Source organism: Oratosquilla oratoria, chromosome 33 (genome assembly GCF_046742065.1).
Source record: "Oratosquilla oratoria isolate Oo_2021 chromosome 33, ASM4674206v1, whole genome shotgun sequence".
Lineage (NCBI taxonomy): Eukaryota > Metazoa > Arthropoda > Malacostraca > Stomatopoda > Squillidae > Oratosquilla > Oratosquilla oratoria.
Window position 1 is genome coordinate 1,565,001 of NC_134809.1, and position 20,575 is coordinate 1,585,575.

Genomic DNA, 20,575 nt, shown 5'->3' on the forward strand with positions numbered 1-20,575 from the left:
GGTGGGAAAGGGGTGATGGATGGAGTGGAATAGGGGAAGTAGGGCTTTGACTTGCCTGCTTCCTTTATAAGGAGAAAAAACTGATATAGATAGCATCTAAGTAGTCTCTTGCAGGAGAACTAGCGCCTAGATAACCTGCAACACCAAGTTGCACCATATGTCACTTAAGAATTTTGTGGTATCTGGGTATGGCTAGGATGGGGCAATGTAATTGAGGTGTTCTGTATGATTGATGCATCTGGGGCAGTGTATTTCTGTGGCTAGGCCTATTTTGTGTTGGCATTGTCATAGTGCTGGATGGTGACCTGTATCCAGTTGTGAAAGAGTGGTTCTTGCTCCTTTTGGAAGAGAATATTCTGTAGGGCTAATGTCTGCAGGGGTTTGTTGGAAGAGGGCATTAGTTGCTATTAAATAAAGAAAAGTACCCTGAGGAAGGAATAGATTAGAGAATATGCTCTAGACATTATGAAAGTTGAAATGTGTAAAGTAATTTCTCAAACTTGAAATGAAAATTTCCTTGGTGCCAGCTGGGATCTTAAATTGAATATTAACAGTGTAGAAAATAATTGGTGAGCAAGATACAGTACACCAATTAAATTTACCATCCCTGGAAGAGGGGAAGATGACCTGGGACAGAAAAATGACAAATGTCGTATCAGTCTTCAAGGGAAAAACTTTTAGATTGTAGACCAGTACTCTTGACCAGCAAAATAGCTAAAATGTGTAGAAAATAGAAGCTGTTGTAAAAAATATAGATGAGATGCTTGTAGCAAGGGTTGAACAGGCCATGGCTGGCTTCCTGTGGGCTGCCAGTCTCCTGCAAGAGAACCAGAGCAACAAATCAATTGATTTATGGATTGATTTTAGTGAAAAGGACTTGTGTGAATGGAAGGGGGTGAGAATGTTCCCTTCCCAAATGTAGCTACCATGCATTGCAGGTTATACTGTACTATGATAATAATGATAATGAGAAAACAATTAAGGTTAAGAGTGAATTCTGTTAAAATTTTCTTAGGTGGGAGTAGATTTTATGCCTTTACTTTTTTGGCTTCTTCCCTTGTAAGGGGGAAAAAGCCTTTGGTATATGTATATACAATTTTCTTTAACTTGTGGTATTCTAAAAGTATAAAACTAAAACAAATTGTCTTTATACAGCCCAAGACCATTGATGATGATTATGAAGACAATTATCAGACACTGGTTAGAAAGAAGGTAAGGCATATTTTTGATATTGTTCCTTCCCATCCTTAGTCCCCTACAACACATCCTTACAAAAATGTATATACAAAGAGTGACAAGACAATTCTAAAGATCAAACATCCTTGTACTAAATCATACATACATTTATTATAATGTGAGGACATGTGTATATAATGTACCCATTTCAGGATTCACCCAAGAGTAGTGAAGAGAAAGGAAAGAGTAATGAAGAAGAAAAGGAAAAGGAGGAAGACAAGGAGAACAAGATGGACAAGGATGATAAGGAAATTGAACCAGATCTACACATTTCATCTGGGGAAACGACACCGATTATTAGCACAAAAGTAGACAGTCAGGTGAGAATTTTGTCCTAGATGAGACGGTGTTTTTCTTTTTCTACATAATTGAGATGGCTCCAAATTGTTCAGGGTCTTTCCATCTCTGGTATGAAAAGGTCTGCTTTTTATTCCCAAGAAACCTGCTCTTCTTTATATGATATGGTTGGGAATACATGGTAACACTTGTCACTTGTATCATAAATCCCTCCTTTGAAATTGTTCCCCTCCCTTTCCACCTCTCTATCTCCTCCCTCCCCACTGTTTCTTTCTTACTGAAACATTGTGCAATTTGAAGAAGGCATTGGTATATATAGTGTATATGTGACCCCTATTTTTATTTGTACAATAATTTAGTACGTTAACTCAGTGTAATCACAGGGATTTCTTGAATTACATGAGTGTGTTCCTGAAGTGATTGTGTAATGTAAAAATTGTGTAAAGTGTACATGATTACAGAACTAAACTGTACAGTACATACAAAGTTTGGAAGATTGCATTCAGCTGACATAAAGTTGAAGGATACGAGTTGTGGGATATAAAACGAACTTGTATAGAAGAAAATGTATTTTATTATTGCTTGGTTATACAGTACATGTTTATATTAAACTGTACCTTTACATAAATTTGTATTGATTATCTCAGTTTGGACACGTGGAAAGAATGAGTGATGAAAGATAAGTAAAAGAAGTGTGGAAGGCAGAGGTGAAAGAAATGAACATGAGGGGACGACCAAGGATGAGATGGATGGATGGATGGGGTAAAAGGGGCATTAGGAAAGAAAGGAATGTCTGTTGAGGAAGGAAGGGAGAAGACGGAAGATAGGGGCGAGTGGAGTGGAGAATGATTGTGTATGGATGATACTGTGAAGCATGGAAGAGAGTGGGTAGGGGATGGGGGTGTATGTGTGAATATTTTGACGCAACTCGAAGGGATTTCTCCCAGTCTTCTCTTTTCTGCATGAGAGGACAGAGAGTGGGGTTGTCGCCAGTTAAATGAAGTGGCCCTACTGTGTTTGTGCTGTGTCTTGCTACCCTACTTCTAACCCAGGGCACTGGCCAAGATACAAGGATGACCCATCATCTAGGACAGTGGTTCCCAAACTTTTTTTGGCCGCGACCCAAATCCAGATCTGGTGAAGATGTGGTGACCCAAGCATCAAAAAGCAATTTCGAAAGTCTTCTTTTATTGAAAATACAATGGTACAAATATTTTTTTTCTAACAAGGTCTCGCGACCCATTCTTGAACACTTCGCGACTTATAGTTTGGGAATTGCTGATCTAGGAGTGGAGTATGTGAGGAAGAAATGGGTGGGGGTGGATTTATGCCATTGACTTTGGCAACATCCTTTGTAAAGGGGGTGGGAAAGGCCATGGTATGTGTGTGTATATATCTCAGTTACTGGATAGATCTGCCTCACTGGACTGCTTTGCATCTGACTTCACCTCCATGTCAGGTGTGTGGGGTACATCTGGGTCTGTGTGATTCTGTGACTAGCTTCAGTGTGTCTGCTTGAAAGAATGCTGTTATAGATTGTTTGTCTTTTCTTCTTCCTCTGCCTCCTCCATCAACATTTCATAGCAGGTCATTTTGCTCATCACTTCTCTGGTAACTGCAGTACTTCTTTCCACATTTGGATAATTTTCTTCTGTGATCATTGCTTGCCGCAACAAGGCCATACATAAAAGTTTGTGGCCATGAGGGCTAGTCAAGGTTGTTTTTGTGATGCTGCTTCTGCTTCTGCCTCCTCCATGAGCTGTACTTGCTCTCTCAAGTGGGAACACTCGGTGGCAGTATTCTTTCTCCCCTACCACAGGGTTCAGCAAAAAAAGGGAATGAATATTCAGAGAATTGGTACAGGACAGTATTAAGAGTGGGGGGACACCATAAGAAGGACATCATTTCTCTATATGAATAGAGATTTCCTCTCGGACAAAATGTGTGGCTCTGGTCCATAGGGGTCCCCCATATAGACCCTAAAGCATCAGCTGCATGCTACTGAGCAGCTTTTAACCCCACAATAACATGCAGCCAATACCCCAGACAGGGATAGTGTAAACAATCCATATAATATGAAGAAATTACTAGATTTTTTTTACCCATCTTCCAGGAGGAGCCAAGAAAAGAGAGAGGGAGGGAGGGGTTGTGAATGGGAGTGGAATGTGGGGATGAAATAAGTGGGAATGGATTTATGTCTTTAGACTTTGGCTACCTCCCTTGTAAGGGGGAAAAGCCCTTGTTATATGTACGTTATTCCAAAAACACTTATTTTAAACTTGTGTAATTCAAGAAATCCCTGTAATTTTCAAGATCCATTTCTACAGTATACTAATGCCCTTATTTGTTAACAAAGGACTCAACGAATGTAAATGGCACTCCAGATGATGTCAGTTACCTCGACTCTCAGCTTGTAACACTCAACAAGGATATTGCTAAATATCAAGGTAAGATACGAGTTTTATCCTTGATCGTTTTGGGAGAAATGTTAATCAATTCATTACCCTTGTTCTCTTGCAGAAGATCTGCAGACTTAAGGTAACCAATAACAGGCTGGGAGAGATGTATCAGAGAATAAAAGTAATAATTATTGCCCCAGGTGTATGTGGAAGACCTGCAACCACACTGGTTAGCAATGGTTCTTGAGCCAGTGAACTCTGAACTATTGAAGCCACTGTACTCCAGAAATAATTGGAAACTGTTGTATTGGTGTGGGACTGTTATGTCATAGGTTGAAAGTAGTAGGAGAGCAGAACAGTCACCTGCTGTCAACTCTGTGTTAAACGGTGTTAGAAATACAGTTGAAATTAAGAGCTCCTGGTGGAGTGGAAAGGTTTTGAAAATGGGCAGCTGGAATGTCCATGTTGCAAGTACATGTTACTGCTTCCATGGATCAGTGAATGAAAGTGTATGTTGGTGTATGCTTTAAAATACAACCTGTGTTGCATGACTGGTGACATTTAGCATCCTAAGCAATAGTAGTGAAGGATTATGTTGATTACACATACTGTCCTTAGTCCTTCTCAGTTTTTCTTCCTTTCATGTAGTAAGAACTGCAACATCAGTGAGGTGAGGTTAAGGTTGTACAAGTTTATGGCAAAGTGTACTTACCATATGTTCCCTGACAGATCTTTTGGCAGCAAGTCGATTAGCACAGAAAGAGGCTGAGAAAGAAGTATCTCGGGTAAGAGAAGAACTGGCACAAGCAAATCGAGCAGCCAGTACAGCCATGCACGAAGCCAGCAACCTTAGACAGCAGTTGGCGGTGAGTATTGGAATGTGGAATTTGTGATTTTTCTAAGTGGAAAAATAACCATTGTTACCTCAAGTTTCACTGAATGGATACCCATGGCCCCACAGTGACTGGAAATATTCCTTGGAATGTCTCTGGGAAGAAACTTTTGGACTATTGTATTAATGTGGGACTTGTCTCTAGCTGTCAGCTCTTCGAATATAAGCTGGTGAAAGAAGTTTAGGTGAAGATGGGTGTCGGTCTCTTATTGGGAGTGACAGCTTTTGAAAATGGGCAACAGGGAAGTGGTTCTCTCCAGTGTCCTCTTGCAGACCACTACAAGCAGGTTTCTGTCCCATTTGCTCAGTGATGGAGGTACTGATTCAGGTTGCTGTTCTTTTGCCAGCACAGTACCACATCATGTGTGAACCACCTTGATCAGAACTGAGGGAATAGAGGGAGATTGTAAACGAATAAAAGGATAATGCAGTGCAAAGGAATGTTCTAATCTGCTTAAGTAATTTTGTGTAGATGAAGAGGGTGTTGCCAAATAGTGATGCAAAGAAGGATAAACCAGCTCCAGCTGTTTGACCTGGCTGTAGATGTGCAGTGTGGCAAAGAATAGGGATGACCCTTCATCTATAAGGTGCTGAAATGGGAGGGATGTTAAATGTGTTTTATTGTGTATAAATTATGTATCTGGTCTCTGCAAGAAAGACCAGGGGCAGTGCTTAGACATAACAATCCCCTTATAAGAGGGAGGGGACCTTTAGTATATATATTTTATGGATTTCTGTTTAGTTCCTGACCTGGGCAATGGGTGAGGGAACAGGGATAGCCTTTCACCCACAAGTAGCGAAGAGATTTTTTTGAAAAGGAAATAAGCAAGTGGAGGATAAGTGCATGCCTTGGCTGTCTACCTCCCTTGTGATGGGGAAGGAGTCCTTTTGTAAATAAATGTCTTATTTTACTTTTTTTCTCAGGCAAGTGAAGCATCCATGGCAGAGAAATTGAACACAGTTAGCCTTCTAGAAAATCAAGTGTCAGTAACTAAAGAGATGCAGAACCAGGTCACATCCATTCAGTCAAAGCTGACTGAGGAACAGAGCAGAGCTAAAGCAGCTAGAGATGAAGTTGAACAACTCAAAAGTAAGTATCAGAGAAATTTCATTTATCGATGCTTGATGGTTAGATTTATATTTTTGATGTAATTACAATTTCTGGATCATGTTTAGAATGTTATTCCTTGTTTTTTATTTTCCTTTTTACTTCACAGGAAAATTAAAAGATGCCGATGAACTAGCAGGGATCAGTGTAGCAGAGGCAGAAGAATTAAAGGAACGATTGCTAGTTCTAGAAGAACGGTTAGAGATGGAACAGCATTCTCCTGCCACACCCCTCATCTTGCCCCCAGGAGAAAGTATTAGACCCAGTGGTCACCCATTGGGTCAGGGGGCTCGAGTGGAAGGGGTTCACATAAAGGGACCTTGTGAAGGACATAGTGAAAGACATATGGCTCTGGAAAGCCTTAGTGAAGGAGGAAGGGCAGGAGGGACAGTCACAGGGTCTTCTTCTGATACAGTTGCTCAAGATGTAAAAAGTATAGCAAAATATTCTTCAGGACTGACAGAGTCACTTTCCAATACGGAAATGGAGGCGCTCAGAGACACTGTTGCAAAATTAAAAGACGAATTGAACAAAGCAAAGGAGGAGTACAATATTCTTAGAGAAAAGACTCAAAAATCGTCAAAAGGTGACATCAGTTTCACAGATAGTTCGTACAAATCACACTCAACGGTAGAAGAAGTCAAGATGTTGCACCAGGTTTGTAAGATGCATTTATTTGTAATCAAATTCATACATATATTAGCTTTGCTTCAAGTGCATTGTGTATGTTATATTGAGTGATTGTGTAAAGTTAGATTCAGTATTTGGTGCTGTTTTCAAATGATTAAAGTAGAGGAGCAAAAGGAATGATTGATATAAAAAGAAGTGGAGATTACTTTCATATCTAACAGTTAATAGGTAAAGCAGTAGCAAATTGTTAGGGTGATAGGTTAGTATATACAACAGCTGTCCTATCCTAAAACAATCCTTTTTTAAGCCTTGTCAAATTATTTTTGTTCATTATACAAACTCTTCCCCATTATGAGGGTAGGTAGTTAGCCAAGGCTGACACATGCAGAAGTAGACAATTCCAGTTTTACAGTAGTTGCCCTGTGGAATCCTTTGGAGCAACTCATGGTTGCCCTAAGAAAAAGTCCACTGGAGATGTTTAAAAAATGGCTAAGATTTTGCTCATAGCTGTATTAGCCTCAATATGAGCATGTTTATATATATATGTAAATCAATCAGGGCTGGACAATTCCAGTTTTACAGTAGTTGCCCAGTCGGATCCTTTGGAGTAACTCATGGTTGCCTGCAGACGAAATCAGGGTATCTTGGGTGCATGGGCAACTGAATTGTCCACCCCTGATATGGTCACTGGACTGGACCCAGGCCCAAGATATCTACTTATGTTATCTTTGACTGTATTACCCCCCATATTTTCATGAGGAGAACAGAGTAGCCCCAGAGGTTGGATGTGTCCCCTCCAACCTCCACCCACATGTTTCCTTTGTTCCAACCTTACCCAATATTGACTCTTCATCAAATACCACCATATGAGCATTTTTTTTTTTTCTTTTTTTTTTTTTAATCATCATCATCATCATCTAAACCCCTGGTTAATTGATTTTATGATTTTTAGATATTCTTTTTAAGTTTTTAAACCTGGGCCAGACAAGTGACAAATGACAACCACTTGGTCTTCTTTCATCTGCAGAGTTTTGAGGCTTGTTTAGCTTTTATCCACTTCCATACAGTGATGCCTACGTAGGAGTCATGAGGAGCAAGTGGGTATGCGATGATGTCGACATCGGCGTCTTGATTATATTTATTGTAGTCGTACCTGCGTGACCCTCATTCTCTCTAAACTGGCTTCATCATATTTTCTATGGTTATCAAAATTCACGGGTGAAAGAAAACGAGCGATTGAGGACAAAGTGTCACTGTAATACCACCTGTCCCCGACTTCCACAGCATTTTTTAGAAGAATATTTTTATTCAGACTTAGATATATATATCTATATATATATAGGTATATGTATTTATATATATATATATATAATATATGTATTTATATATATATATATAATATATGTATATATATATATATATATAATATATATAATATATATATATACATATATAAATATGCCAAGATAAGAGGGAGGGTGGAGGGGAGTGAAATATATAGGAAATGGAATGGGTGGGAGTGGTTTCTATGCCTTTTTCTTTTTGGCTACTCCCCGTGTAAGGGGGAAAAAAGCCTTTGGTATATGTGTGTATGTAATATGATCACACCTTTTTTAGTGTTATCCAGGTATATACCTACATATACCAGGGCTTTTTCCCCCTTACAAGGGAGGTAGCCAAAAAGAAAAAGGCATAAAACCATTCCCACCCATTCCATCCCTAAATACACTCCACCCCCCCTCCCTCTCATCCATCACTACCTTCCTCTCCTAAATCTGAATCCCAGTCCAGAACCAAATTTTGATCCCACCCTTAACCCTTATCCTAACTCCATTCCTAGTCCAAATCCTTAATTCCTCCACTGCGCCTGCAAATCATGCCATCCATAACCCCTCTGTGGGTTCCTGCAAATAATAAAAAAAAAAAAAAAAAAAAAAGATAACCAGGGAGTAGTCTTCACTTCCTACAACTACAAGCTTGATTTGATACGAGATGGATGTGTTGATTAGAGTGGTTTTGTGTACCTATCCATGTTTTTATGGTCTTGTATTGGGAGTATTTTGTGTGTAGGTGCCCTATTGTTGTGGGTTTCATGCAACCTGTGATTACCTCTCACAAATATTAAACATCCTGGAAGGCAGCATACTTTTACTGGTATAACTAGTCTACTGCCAGTGTCTTGCTACATTACTTTTAACTCAGCCTCTTGTAATGTATCTTACTGGACTGGTCATATCTTCTGCTGCTCTTTAAAGAAACTTTACAGATACAATAGGACCCATCAGCTGCCCTCCAACCACTTTGCCCACACATCTATGGAGTAATTGTTGAGAATATCTCTGTGGGGTGCATTATTCATTCAGTGTCCCTCCACACATTACTGTTTTGTGTACTCCATCTTCCCTGCTTTACTATCGTATTGTGTGTGCATCAATTTGTTAAGTCTTCTTCTTTTCCACACACTCATCACTAGTTTTTCCTTGTTCAATCTATCAGTATGACCATTATCTTAGGAAAGGGACTAATATTGTGCACCATATTCTATATTTTCAGGTTGGAGATTCATTGTTGCTGGAGCAGTTACGTGTCCTAGAGGTTGAGCGAGATGAACTGAAGCAACGGTTAGCTGGGGTATCGGATGATTATAAAGTTTTAGATGTGCAAAATAAAACGGTAAGTCCACAGAAGAGTACAGGCTCCCTTTCCCTAGTTTTGTCACTTTTAAGTTCTTTGTGATCAGACAAAGTATGCATAGAAAGCAGCTAAGAAGACTTGATTTTCGTAAAGATAGACTGATTTTCGTAAAGATTAGTATACTGTCTAGTATGTGTTACAAAGTACCTTGAAGATAAAGATGGAGTGTGGGCATTAAGCAAGATGATTATATATTATTTGATAGTCTGAATTTTTTATCATTTGCATTTCTTGATGTATGTGGTTGAAGTTGTTGGCTGCAAAAGGTTAAGGCTTTTGTACTTGTGTATGCATTAGAGAACTATTTATTTATCATTATTATTATTATTATTATTATTGATATTTTTCCATTCAAAGGAGGAGGGGGGTGACTAACAAAGAAAAAATGTTTCCCTATTGATTTTGAAATGTAGGCTAATCATTTAGAATTTTGACATGATTCACAACCTAAATACCAATATTTCAAGATGTTTACCTTGAGCTTACTTTTCCTTAAGCAGTTTTGGAAACTTCATTACCAGAGTTGTTCATTTCTGTTTCACGAAAGAAAATGGAAATCGTTTTAGTTTGTTCGGAGAAAAACAACAGTAGTAGTAAAGTGGCAGAATTTTTGCATTTGTTTCACAATGATGCACCCTTGCTGCCATCTTCTAAATCAATGAACATCCTCATTTTTACTTGTGGTTGTATACACAAGAAGTTGACAGTCACTGGACTGGGCCCAGGACCAAGATATCTCCCTATATCAGCTTTGACTGTATCACCTCCACTTTTCGTACGAGAGCTGACAACTAATAACTAGTGTTTCCAGAAGAACCTGGAAACTATAGACACTAAAGCAACAGACTCCAGTAACTATGGACAAATTCTGGAGAATAAAGATTTTTACTTAAATATGAAAATTCCCACAGAAATGTGGCAACACCAGATGGTTTCAGTGCTTCAGTTGTTTTGGCCTCTCCTATACGCTCGTATACTTAGGGCTACATCACTGAATGTCCTTTTGAATAACAATATAAATACTCTACCAAGATTTAGGACATGGTTTTATGATAGTGTTTATTTATGGTTATACTTGTTACTAACAACTCTGATTATATTGTTTTTAAATAATATTGGCATAAATAATTTCACCACAAAAACAAGATTTATGTTAATGTGGATGCTGCTTGTCACCCATTTTGAGTTGTCTGTCGGTCCAAATATGTTACTTGTCAGTCCTTGTTGGTCTAAAATATGGCCCTATCTAGATGGTAAGATAAGGTGTCCGAATGGTGTCCTGACAGCTCCAGACAGTAATTCGTATGACCATCCACAACAAACAAAAACAAACATGACATCTTGAAACTCGTGTCTAGCTATGAGTTGTTAGTAGTGTATCACATCTTAAGTCTATATTGATGTGGCCAAATGCTTTAAAACTTGGATACAATAAAATATAGCACAAATTATTTATGCCAATATTAACTAAAAATTATGTATATCATCGGAGTTGACTGTAGTTGGTAATTAGTATGGCCCTTTATATACATTACATTCAACACGCGAAACCAATGGACAGATGGCTTTAATGGACCATTAGTACACCCCCCCCCCTGTAGTCTGTAATTTCTGGGTTCATCTGCACTTCCTTTAACTGCAAGCATGTGACATGAATAGAATCCCATACTTATAAACATTACAGACAAGTCTAATGTTTCTCCCCAAAAAGATCTATGGGAGGGCCTAGTCACTGTTAGGCTTTGGGTATAGAGTCCCTGAAATATGAGGCAACAATATGTTGAGGGATGTGTTCCAAAGCACTTGTATACACCCCACTCCCTTGTAGATGGTTGAAACCTTGGATAGTAATTGTTGCCTCGATTTTAATTTGTTGGAAACCTATAGACCCACAGTAGTAGGCAATGATCCTTAGGCCCTCTCATAGACATCTTGAAAGAAATGTCACTGTTGTCTTCCATTGTCTATTGTGGGGAATGTATATATCACTAGCTTGTATGTAGGAGGAAGTAAGTAGTTCTTGGTTGTTGACTCTCTTTACATGAAAAAACAGATGAAAAAGAGAGATCTTAGGCCTGATCTGGAAACTGAGTGCCAGCATCTTGGGGTAGTACTGCCAGATGGAGGTAAGGATGTTGATGGGTTTTGAAGATGGACAACAGGAAGATGCCTGACATTAGTTTCTTAGGACCACTGCTTACAAGTATCTGTCATGGGTCCCACTACAGATGGCACTGAACCCTATGTATACTATGTTCTATCACTTAATGAAAGTACTTTACAGCTTTTTGATATATGTAAATTGCTAGCCTTGTTACTCCTACACTTCAGGGGACATTATTGAATAAAACGAGGATAACTTGAACACAAGTGCTGCAGTGTTGTGACAGTCTCAGATAAACAAGATGGTTAATACATGATTTACAAATGAATAGTGTACGTAGAATGAATACACGAGATCCAAAGGTGGTTTATGTCATGAGTAGGATGTAACAAGCCAAAGTGAGAGTTCATCACGTGACTCAGAATAGTACAAAAATGACTTGTTCATTTCTAAAGTTTTTAATTTAGTATTTTCAAAACATTAAAAGTATGTAAAATGAAATGATGGGTAAAGGGTGACTATTATGTCGTACTGCTTCTATTCTGTGCACAATAGTATCTCTGCACACGTACATTCACGCACATGTCTTTTATTGTTTATTTTATTTTTTCCCCAGACTGGACTTCTGTTGCCTGATTTCTGTTTATTTATTTTATTTATTTGTTTATTTATTTTTTTCAACAGCTGTTATAGATTTGGTTACTGCTAGATTCACCCAGTTTTTTTTCTTTGTTTCATCATGTATGGTTTTCATTAGTAAGAATACATAATATACCATGGCATTTTTAGTGTTATTTTGTCAAATGTATGTTGAATAATTTCTGTATTCTTGATTTTTTCTTGTGTTCAAGAGATTGTACTAAGCTCTAGAGAGGACTGTAATCTCTACAATCAGCTATGCACACACAACAATGTTGATGTAGTTAGTTCTATGAAGCATCAACTGTTATTAGAGCTGTATTTTTCAAATGTATACTTGAAATTCAATGCTTAAGAAATACAGGATATAGAAATGTGCACAAAGTTTTAGGGGGTCATTCATAGAGATCAAATTTCTTCTTTTACTTTTATCTTGTTCAGCACAGTATGGCTGCAAAGCATAATCTTAATTCACAACCTATACTTTTGCTCACATAAAGATGCATGTTTTGATCAAAGCACCATAAAGCTTTAAGCCTCGACTTGGTTGATCTATAATGATCTGCATTCTAATGTTTCTCTTGACTTCATGTGTGTGTGTGTGATTGTGTATTCACGAAATTGAAGTACAGTATATGTATATATTTGTTTGTGCGTGTACACGCAGTATATGATTGTATGCGTGTATATATATTCATAATAGCATAACTTTCTCCAACAGAATAGTGGAAATTAAACAATTACTAATATACATAACACAAAAACATAATCCAAACATGTTAAGAAAACAACTTGCATTACAAACCTCTACATACCATCAACCACATCAGCTCCAACCTTACAAATCACTTGTAAACTACATACTTCCAAGTGACATGAATGCATACCACCCAGTTTGACAACACAAATAGCAAAGTAGAAACAAAATACTAGAGCAACACTAGTGACTTTTGTTCAAGAATAGTTACTCCTATGGTTATGGTACCAGTTACTTGTGCATATGTACATACATACATATACCAAGGCTTTTTCCCCCTTCCAAGGGAGGTAACCAAAAAGGGTATGTATAGGTTAGAATGAATTGTTTTGTTAGCTGTGTGCGTGTATTTGTGGACAAGGATGCTGAGGATAGGTCGTTTTAGATGTACATGTAGAGCTTTACTTGGGTTTTCATGTGTTTACTTAATGTACTGGGAAGAATCTATGCTCATGTAGATGACTGGTAGATACTTTTTTTTCTTCATCTTCTTCTTCTCCCATTGTTGCCCAGTAGTTCTCAGATGTTTGGATGAGAAGGGGGGTTAAGCATCAGATTGCCCTCTGTAATACCCCGGACACAGGAGTATTACATATGCCATATGGTCAACCTCATCCTTAGAATATGAAGGTTTGGCATTCTTATCTAAAACAATCCAGTTGCATCATAATTAATCATGTTTTGTGGAGAACTTGCCATCTCAGATGCAATGCATAGCATGTCAGGAAAACCAGCAACATCAGCTTCCCCATTGGTGCTTACAGCCAGTTATCATCTTAAAGTATCTGAAATCCAAAGACCAAAAACCAAAGGGTTTCAGGAGCATCTGTAAGCCTGCTAAGTCCTACATACCTTGACCAAGATCATTGTAGTTGAGAGCATTTCTCTTGTTCTGATCTTCCACCCAGATCATAGAGAAATGCTCCATTTCTTCAGGCAAAGGATCTTGGATACATGTGATGCTTTTAGTTGCCACATGTTCACCTACAACGAAGATGCAGTACTTACCCGTGATCACACTTGACATGGTAGATGCCAACAATATTAAGTACCATGGAGTGTTATTTACACCTTGGCCTTCTTACGTGTGCTAGAGGTACATTTGGAAGTATCCGGGCTCCCATATCTTCCCGGTCACAGATTTTGAGTACCACACTTCTCAGATTCCCAGCAATGACTTGCATGCCCCAACAATCCAAGCAAAGCACACAGGACAAAAGCAACAGCTTCAGTGACATCTACACACCACCTGGCATAGGCTCCTCACATTCTCACCTGTAATGCATAATAATGTCTAATTTCATTGTAAGGTGGAAGGCTTTTCCTTTGCTTTGTAGATACACCACTAGTAGATGCAATGTCACTGCTGGGAGGCCATGATTCATTACCATAACACACAAAATGGATGATCACACTGAAATTTTTTCAGTAATGCTGCTTGGCAAGGACCAAATACAATAACCATGGGTACTGGGTAGCTATGCTAACAATTTTGGCCACAAACGTCATGGCTTTGCAATGACTGTAATAAAAAATAAAATGCACTTATACATACAGTAATTGATGTAATATAGTTTGCCAGGCAAATTCTACCTTGGCACTATTGTAACACAGGGTGGCAACCTGAATACAAGTTCTTTTTGCCTTGGGAGTGACAACTGCTGGGTTCACTTCTGGTGGAGTTTAGTGAAGTACAGCAGCTTGCTTTGTGATTGTGTGTGTGTGTGTGTGGGGGGGTTTGTATAGTAATATTCTGGGGTATGTGAGACAGAATATTAATGTTTGAGCAGAATACTACTGGGACAATTTTTGTGCGGCATTTAATGGTTCGTGTCTTTACCGTGTGGTTTGAGAGGTTCATGCTTATAAATAGAAGTTAGGAAAACTTCAAAGAACTGTTTGGGATAGATATAGATTTGTGGAAATATTGGGATAGCCAAGAAACTAGTAGATAGTGCTGGAGGAAAGAATGGAACAAAGTACAGTGAGTCCTCCTTATACGGTAATTCTTTATCCGGTAAATTCAGTTATGGTATTTGGTAATTACTACCCTCGATTCCATTTACGGTAAGAAAAATTCACATGGTATCCGCTCACGTTTTGGAGGTAAAATTTGATATTTTGAAGTGGAAAGAGCAGGGAGAAGGTACATCTGCCATAAGTCGAAACTTGGGTTTGGTATACGGTAATTTCAGTGTGCAGTAAGGTTTTCAGGAACGCATATGTATCATATAACAAGGACTTGCTGTAATAACTGCCTTGTGTTTTACTGACTGGAAACCTGCAGCACCACATTGACAGGCAGTGGTTGTCAGACCCTCTTTTAGACCTAGGAAGAAATACAGACTATTGTCTGTGTTGTGTTAACATAGGATTTTCTATGTCACTGGCTTATTGTAGTAGTGTGAAAGTAGTAGTCACCAGTTCTCAATTCACATGTGAACAGCTGGAGGAAATCCAGTCAAGTTGATAGATGATATTGGTCTGATCTGGAGACGGTGTCACCCCCTTGGGGCTCCACCTCAAGGTGAAGGTATTGGGTTTTAAAGACAGGCAGCAGAGACAATTCTCTGGTGTCCATTGTGTAGGACCATGACATATAGGTACTAGTATTTGGTCTCGTAAAGCAAGAATACATGATCATTATAAATGCATTGAGGGAATTTGTGGGAAGGGTTGGGACACACTTACACATGCAAATATATATATATGAATAGTATACAAATATAAATAATCTGTATTTCTATTTTCTTTATTCAGTACAAAGTTTGAGTGCTGCTCAACTTCCCTCTCTGGAACTTATGCAAATCTTGGAAATTCTTTGTACCTGAGTTCATATTGTATTCTTATTTTTATTTTGGGATTATTTCTTTTTCCGCCAGACTATACCGACTTGGGTCATGGTAGTGCTGGTGATCGCTATTTCCCTCGGGGCTGAGTGGCTCCCCAATCTCTTCTAGGCTTGCCCTAGATTCACCTGTATGCTCTAGAAGTCCTCTATTACACAACCCCGTAATTAGACTAAATTCCCCAAGTGCCAGCAATATAAGTAATTGCTATAATTAGGTCAATAATTGTAAATGTATTTTATTTATGAAAGGTAATATATTTTGTATATTCATGTAACCCTACAAGTTCATGTCAGTTATCACAAAATTTTAAGGCAACAGAGTCATACTTTACTGTGGTTGCCAACTAAATTGCCCAGTTTTACACATAAAATGTGGCCCTAGTTGCTTTGTTAGATTGGGGTAAGCCTGGCATTCCTGAGTCAGGAAGGGGGTTGGTTTAAATAACTGCATTGGGACAATCTACATTCTTTATATGAATTCTGGAGCTTCTACATCTTAAAAAAAATACCAATCAGGTAAATTGATGACTTTTTTCAGCTTTTTGTTTGCGTGAAAGGTGTGTACAAGCTTCTCAACCACAGAGGCATTTGAATTTAAGTGTTTTCTTTTTTCTTCGAGTGACTGCTTTTAACATGTAGGGTATGGGATTAAAGTTAAAGTTTTCATTTAAAGTATGATTTCCTAATGCTATTTTGAAGGGTTTTTCAGCTGTTTGTACTCACCCGCATGACCCTTAACCCTTCAACCTGCTTGTCTTAAGTTAGAGCACTTACAGAACTATCCTAGAGCCATTAGCTTTTTAATTTCTTGCTCTAATTGTTTTGTCATTTTATTTTTTTGTATGATTTCCTTGATGGGCCTATATGGTTTTCACCCTTGCAGTAATATGCTTTATTGTGCACTTGTACATTGGCTTTTTATTGTATGATTATGCTTATCTAATTAAGTTTTGTGTTAAGGCAGAATTGTAAAACTGGTCACAAAGATACATCTAGTTTTGTGGGCATAAAGGTGAATTTCACAGACTCAATTTCATACATGAATCCATTTATACTAAGGAAAGTACTAATAATGTATGCATAATTGCTCTCCAGCTTTCTTGTAGCTTTTATTCCAAACTTCTCCTTCACTTGGTATACAAGGAAATGTACTAATGTTGTCTTGTTTTTATGTACAGGCTGTGGCGCTAACCGTAGTGCCCTTGTTGATTGTGCTTCTGGGCTTCGTCACGGCATTCTACGACACCGTCTCTGCCGTCACTGCCACCACAGAATACAGTCTGCCCTCTTAATCAAGCCTCAACCAGTAGGGTAGACTGTAAATGAACTCAAATTATATTAGGGTGGCAAATGAAAATACATGTCTCCATTGCCACCAATTAATTCAAAGATAGCTTGTATAATCCCACATGGGATGAACGTAGCTCTGGGAAATTTAAATCGATCTTGATAACAAAATCAATGAACTGAAAGTCTTGTGTCAGCCTGAGAAAATATGTATCTCAGTAATATTTTCAGGTTTCTCTTCTTTATTTTCTACTTAAAACTTGAATTGCTAATGAAAGTGATGTTGAAGTTATTTGTACAATTTGGACCTTGTGTCACAATGAATGATGTGATGTGTAAATTCTTGCTTAGTGTTTATAAGGAAAACAATTTTACTATGGATGTAAATGTTTTTATAACCAAAGAAGTAGCATGAGAAGTAATTTACTTGCTTGATAGAGGGATATTGTTGATTTATGTGCTTGATCAAATGAATAAAGATTGTTTACATGTTTGTGTTAAGGAAGTTTGAGTTTGGTTTTGTTCAGGTGGTAGTATGACAGAGACTGGAATTGTAAAGAAAGCTGTGACCCAGTGGGTCACAGGCTCACAGCAAGTCACCATCTTCAGCAGGGAAAGGGAAATATCCCAATTTAGCGTTTATTATGTAGACATTGGTCCATATGGTCCTCTCAAGAATAAGTGGTCTCATTTATCTTCCACATAACAATTTATTATTAAAAGAATGCATCATAGGTTATTTTCTCCCAGAACAACCGCAACAATGATTTGTTAGTAACAATATTTGTTTAATTCCTGTAGATGAGAAAGGTTGGTGTTACCAATATGTTATTGTACCTGTGTTTTTATCTGTGATATCATGTTTGCTATTTTGAAAGGTCTTACACCTTACAGCCTTCTTGTTAATGTTATTGGTTATAACAACTTGCTCCCACTACATTGTGCCCTAAGCCTTGGCAACATATTGGTTCCACCCACTTGCCTAGCCTCAGAGTTTGGTTGATTCCCTGGTTACTGGAATGAAGGGTAATGTTTGAGGAAGGCTTTGCCACGTTTGTCAATGCACTGTGCAACAGACACCCTAGTCAATACAGCCCTTACATAGTGTTAGGTGTTACGGTCTCTGCCAGTCATGTACAGCAAGTCTTACATGTTAGAATTATTATAATTTTCAATATTATTATAATTATAATTATTATGAATATAAGAATACAATTATTGTGAATTGTACATGCAAACCTCATGTAAATAGTATAGAAAGTGCAGGTGCAGTTGCCTGGTGTGTATAATAACTAATACTGCCAATTCTTACCGGAAGACAAAGGCAAAAGGCCCAAGTGGCTCCTCATCAACAGGTCTATACTTTATATTCTTTATTGTTAACACATTAAGCTTTAAGAAATCTGAATGTTTAGTGTATTTGGTCTTGCTTTCTTTTCTTTAACTTTGATACTCTTGTAGTTGACAGGATAGTTGTTTAGGAGAGGCACTAGCTTAGCCACTGTTTGATGTCACAAATTGTGCTGAAGAGGATTTCACAAAGGTATGTTGCCAAATTGTTTACTGTATAGAAATAGTTGCAAGCTAAGCACAGCAGCACATGCATACATTTTGTCATTTTGGTTTAAGTATTTCTGTTGTTTGGTGAGCCAAGTGTGTGCCATAGTAGCACAAACATCAAAACTCCCCCACCCATCCCAAAATCTGTATTAGTAGTTATATTGGCCCTGTTTATCCTGTAAATCCAGTTAACTATTGACAAGCACTATGTAGTGTTTGACTGATTGTATTATATTAGCAGGGTTCCCCAGTAGCCTGGTAACCCACAAGGTGAGAGATAAGGAGTTGCAGCTGTTCATAGCATTTCTTTTTTCTGTCTTTTATTTTATTTTTATTTTTTTCTTCTTCTGATATACTTGTGTTGTTTGGGACCACCTGTGACCTTCATCTTTGTCCTCCCCCTCCCTAAAACTGGGTTGAACTGTGGCAGAGTGTTTGAACTGCCTTCAGCTCTTGCATGATCAACCAATGTGCATAGAAAAAGTCACAAATCGAGAAAGTTTAGTAGTTATTAGGGTGTATGCATGGATACAAGAATAAACATCAAAGCCTCAAGAGCAGGGTTGGTGAGCATAGCTCGAAAATGTTTAGTTGTCTCTATTGCTGCATTCCATGTTTACAAGGGTAGGTTGCAATCAAGAATGAGTAGGTTGCTGGGCCCCTAATTATATTTATCTGACTTGTGTGCTGCTGCTGTTATTGCTACTGACTAATGTGCTCTTTCATACTACACATTATACAGACACTTCTGTACAGAGAAAATGTATGAATGAAAGGAGGTAATAAAAAATGTTCCTTATTATTAATAACTTGTCTTATTTCTACCTTGAAAGTAACTTTAAAAATGAAAGCAGATGAGCTGTGGAATATAAATGCGTTAATGTATACAGTCTCAAGTTTACAGTGAAAATAGTTAAATCATAAAGTATAGTTATGGAGATTGGCAAAGACCAATTTAAGATTGAGTAAGGAGGGATTCAGGAGGAGCGAGAAGAATTCAGATTTGTAAAAATCTGTAACGTAAAACCTGTATATATCTGGGTAATGTAACTTGAGACATAGTAAAGACTGAGTGCAGTACAGCCCAGCTCCCGTGTCTTCATAAACCATCTTTTGTAACAACAATCTTGACATTAAATCTATTCACACGAAGCAAGTAAATGCTGATATTTTATTAAATGAAAAGGAAAAATGGGTGGGGGAGGGGTCCATGTGTTGGCTGGCATGCACTTAACCTAAGTCTTGAAGATTTGCTATGTAGAAAAGTTACTTTCACTATGTAAGAAAAGGGGGGAAAATATTAGGATTCTAACCCGGATCTTTGCCTTATTTTAATCTCGAGCATGAATAGGTGGTACTCTCTTCTCTTCCTCCTCAACCACCAAATATCGGCCTCCGGAAACATATTCATAATCATATCACTCACCGCTCCATTAACACACTGCTGCATGCCAGACCCCCTGATATCCACCCTTCTGAATCCTCTCTCCCATGAAAGGACAGAGTCCACTTGGCCAGACTGCAGTGTGGCCACCACCCAGCACTTCTAAGCTACCAGAAGAGGCTGGATGACTGCATTGTGAACAGCTGCCCAGGATGTAACACTTCATCCCATACCATACAACACATAATGGAAAACTGCATTATACACAATCATGCACGCAAACAACACAACATACACTCTATAAAGGATTTGTGGGAAAACCCAGTTTCGGCTGTGGCATTCCTTGGGGAGATGGGACTGCTCGGACAGACAGTCTAGGGAACGACAACAACAGGAGGTACCAAGATAAGAGGGAGTGGAGTATGTTGGAGATGGAATGGCCGGGAAAGTTTTTTTTTTTTTTTTTTCCTACCTCCTTTGTAAAGAGGGTAAAAGCCTTTGTTATATGTATGAACAATTAAATTCAGTACTGCATCTGTCTACATTACATCATATTCTTTGCCTATGTTGAATTTATACTAAGTTAAAATTGTACAACTTTTAAAAGTAAAACTACAAGTTAAAAGGAGAAAAAAATAGTACTGACATTACTATGATCATTATCAATTATGACAATTCAATTTATCCTTATAAAATATTTAGGGGTCCATAATTGGTACATGCTCATGGTCCTGCAA

At 38.2% G+C, this 20,575-nt stretch overlaps 1 protein-coding gene across 6 annotated transcripts in view; it reads left to right on the forward strand.

Moving 5' to 3' along the window:
• The window catches only part of LOC143017701 (uncharacterized), a 105,482-nt gene extending 86,219 nt beyond the window's left edge, over nucleotides 1-19,263 (forward strand). For 5 of the 6 annotated variants that reach the window (XM_076172453.1, XM_076172457.1, XM_076172456.1 and 2 more), the window contains 8 exons: nucleotides 1,156-1,212; nucleotides 1,389-1,556; nucleotides 3,890-3,980; nucleotides 4,662-4,798; nucleotides 5,749-5,914; nucleotides 6,042-6,589; nucleotides 9,116-9,235; nucleotides 16,786-19,263. In XM_076172453.1, the coding sequence (XP_076028568.1) occupies nucleotides 1,156-1,212; nucleotides 1,389-1,556; nucleotides 3,890-3,980; nucleotides 4,662-4,798; nucleotides 5,749-5,914; nucleotides 6,042-6,589; nucleotides 9,116-9,235; nucleotides 16,786-16,899 (1,401 nt within the window). In that variant the 3' untranslated portion in view covers nucleotides 16,900-19,263. Of the gene's footprint in view, nucleotides 1-1,155; nucleotides 1,213-1,388; nucleotides 1,557-3,889; nucleotides 3,981-4,661; nucleotides 4,799-5,748; nucleotides 5,915-6,041; nucleotides 6,590-9,115; nucleotides 9,236-15,638; nucleotides 16,124-16,785 lie in introns of all 6 variants that reach the window. The other variant, XR_012965690.1, reaches the window with a different exon arrangement.
• Nucleotides 19,264-20,575: the final 1,312 nt, after the last annotated feature.